Source organism: Nematolebias whitei, chromosome 12 (assembly GCF_014905685.2).
Source record: "Nematolebias whitei isolate Nwh7 chromosome 12, NemWhi1, whole genome shotgun sequence".
NCBI classification, from domain to species: Eukaryota; Metazoa; Chordata; class Actinopteri; order Cyprinodontiformes; family Rivulidae; genus Nematolebias; species Nematolebias whitei.
Window position 1 is genome coordinate 47,556,856 of NC_056509.1, and position 2,060 is coordinate 47,558,915.

At 44.6% G+C, this 2,060-nt stretch overlaps 1 protein-coding gene across 1 annotated transcript in view; it reads right to left on the reverse strand.

Moving 5' to 3' along the window:
* Positions 1-834: 834 nt before the first annotated feature.
* Positions 835-2,060, reverse strand: part of LOC119417974 (cleavage and polyadenylation specificity factor subunit 3-like) — a 2,233-nt gene continuing 1,007 nt past the window's right edge. Inside the window, exons 3-7 of the mRNA XM_037685221.1 lie at positions 1,755-1,849; positions 1,475-1,562; positions 1,329-1,395; positions 1,151-1,247; positions 835-1,019 (exon numbers count right to left, since the gene is read on the reverse strand). Coding sequence (XP_037541149.1) covers positions 930-1,019; positions 1,151-1,247; positions 1,329-1,395; positions 1,475-1,562; positions 1,755-1,849 — 437 coding nt within the window. The 3' untranslated portion in view covers positions 835-929. The remainder of the gene's footprint in view (positions 1,020-1,150; positions 1,248-1,328; positions 1,396-1,474; positions 1,563-1,754; positions 1,850-2,060) is intronic.

Consider the following 2,060-nt stretch of genomic DNA (forward strand, 5'->3'; position numbering starts at 1 on the left):
TCAGACCATCAGCTGACGTCAGACGGTGGGCAGAACCACCCAGTGGAAAAAGTCGAGTCGAGCTCCGGATGACCTGTAGGTTCTGTCGTTCATGTTTTTTTTTTAAACTTCTGGCCCGGCACTTATTATTGGAGAACCTTTTTAAATGTTTTATTTTAAATATATTTTAAATATTTGTGGTTCTTTAAAAAGTCATTAAGAGTTTTACAATCAAACGTTTTTTTTTAAGTTTCTACCTGAACGTCCCAAAAAACTTAATATTTCTCTAATTTCCTCAGAGCTGCACTTTTATAATTTTGTACAAATGTAAAACTCGGTGCTGCCCTCGGGTTCAAACAGCCGTTCAGACCCTTGACCCAAGGGCAGCAGGAGGGGGGGATCAACCGGACACCAGAGGATTAGAATCAAACTTCAGGGAAGATTTAAAGTTTAACTTTGAGACTTTCATTGAATTTGTGTCGTATTTGTAGCTGAGCTGATCAGCCGGGGACGAGCCCGTCTGCACTTCTTCTTCTGTGGTTTTTACGTCAGTGTTTGTTGTTTTAACGTGTTTTTGTTGAGATTTCAAACCAAATGTTTGTTTTGTTTGTGAGAAATAAATTTACTGTGTTCTCCAACGTTTCTGTGTGACATGATGGAAAACGTAAAAACAAAATAAAAAACACCAGATTTTAACTTTCAGGGTTTTTAACGGTCGTTTAGCTCGTCGGGGAAACGACCGCCTGAACTGAAGCGTGTGCGGTTTGTAGCTACCGTTAGCATGTTCTGCTAATTTTGGAGCGATATAAACTGCGTGAACCTGCAGAGGTTTGGCCTCCAAACAGAAAGACAAAGTTTTAATCAAACATTTATTTAATTTTATAAAAATCAAAGTTTTGACATTTAGTTGTAAAGAAAAACAGCTGAACTTCCTGGTGAAGCCGGCGCGGTCAGAAGCTGGGCGTGAGGGCGTCGTAGAGCCGCTGGACGGAGACTTCGAGCATCTCTCGTAAAGTCTCGTCTTCTGGACACGTGACTTCCTGCAGGCCACAGATCTGAGGTCAGCGTCGTGCTGGTTCAAATCCCAACAGAAAAGCTAACAAGAGTTAAATAAACAGCCTGAAGAAGGCGCTGCTGAGCCAGCTAGACTCCGCCCACTCATCGTACTCACTCTCTTCTCGGGGTCAACTGTCGCTGTAGCTCCGCCCACCGTCACACACAAGTTTGTGCTGTCTTTGAAATGTACGCAGTCGTCTCCGAACATGTCGCTGCAACACAACACCAAGCACTTACGTTAGGCAGGAGGCTTTTATTTTGAAAACAAAGTGCGTGTGAGCGTGCGCGCTCACTGCAGCATGAGCTCCAGGCGATCCAGGAACACCTCCATGTCGAAGGCCTCCTTCCGGCCCTCCAGAACTGAAACAAACAAACAAAAGTTAGACTCCTCCGAGACCCTGAACGCACCACCGCAGGCCGTCGTGTTGCGTTTACTGACACTTCTGAGCGTTCGGGTTGGACTGGACCTCCAGGACCACGGTGGTGATGGCGTCGGCGTACATGTCGTTGAGCGGGTTGGCGAGCCACTGAGGACACGAGGCGGAAACAAAACTTTCAAACGAGATCAAAGAGCCGAAGAAACGTTGAGAGAATTCAGATCATTTAAAACGTCAGAACTGCACTTTAACCCCGGCTCTGCCCCCAACTGTCAATCAACGAGTCATCTACAGCAGGTAAGATATTTACTGATAAACAACAACGATGACCGTGTGTCTGACCTCCAGCATCACCATGCCGGCTTCATGAACCAGAGTGACGCTGTCAAAGATCCTCACGGTGATTTTCTCTGCCCCCTCCACCTGCTGCACGTCACCTGAACAACAACAAACAACAACATCAACAAACAACATGAACAACAAACAACAACATGAATAACAAGAACATCAACAAACAACATGAACAACAACAACAAGAACATCAACAAACAACATGAACAACAAACAACAACAAGAACATCAACAAACAACATGAACAAACAACAAGAACATCAACAAACAACATGAACAACAAACAAGAACAAGAAC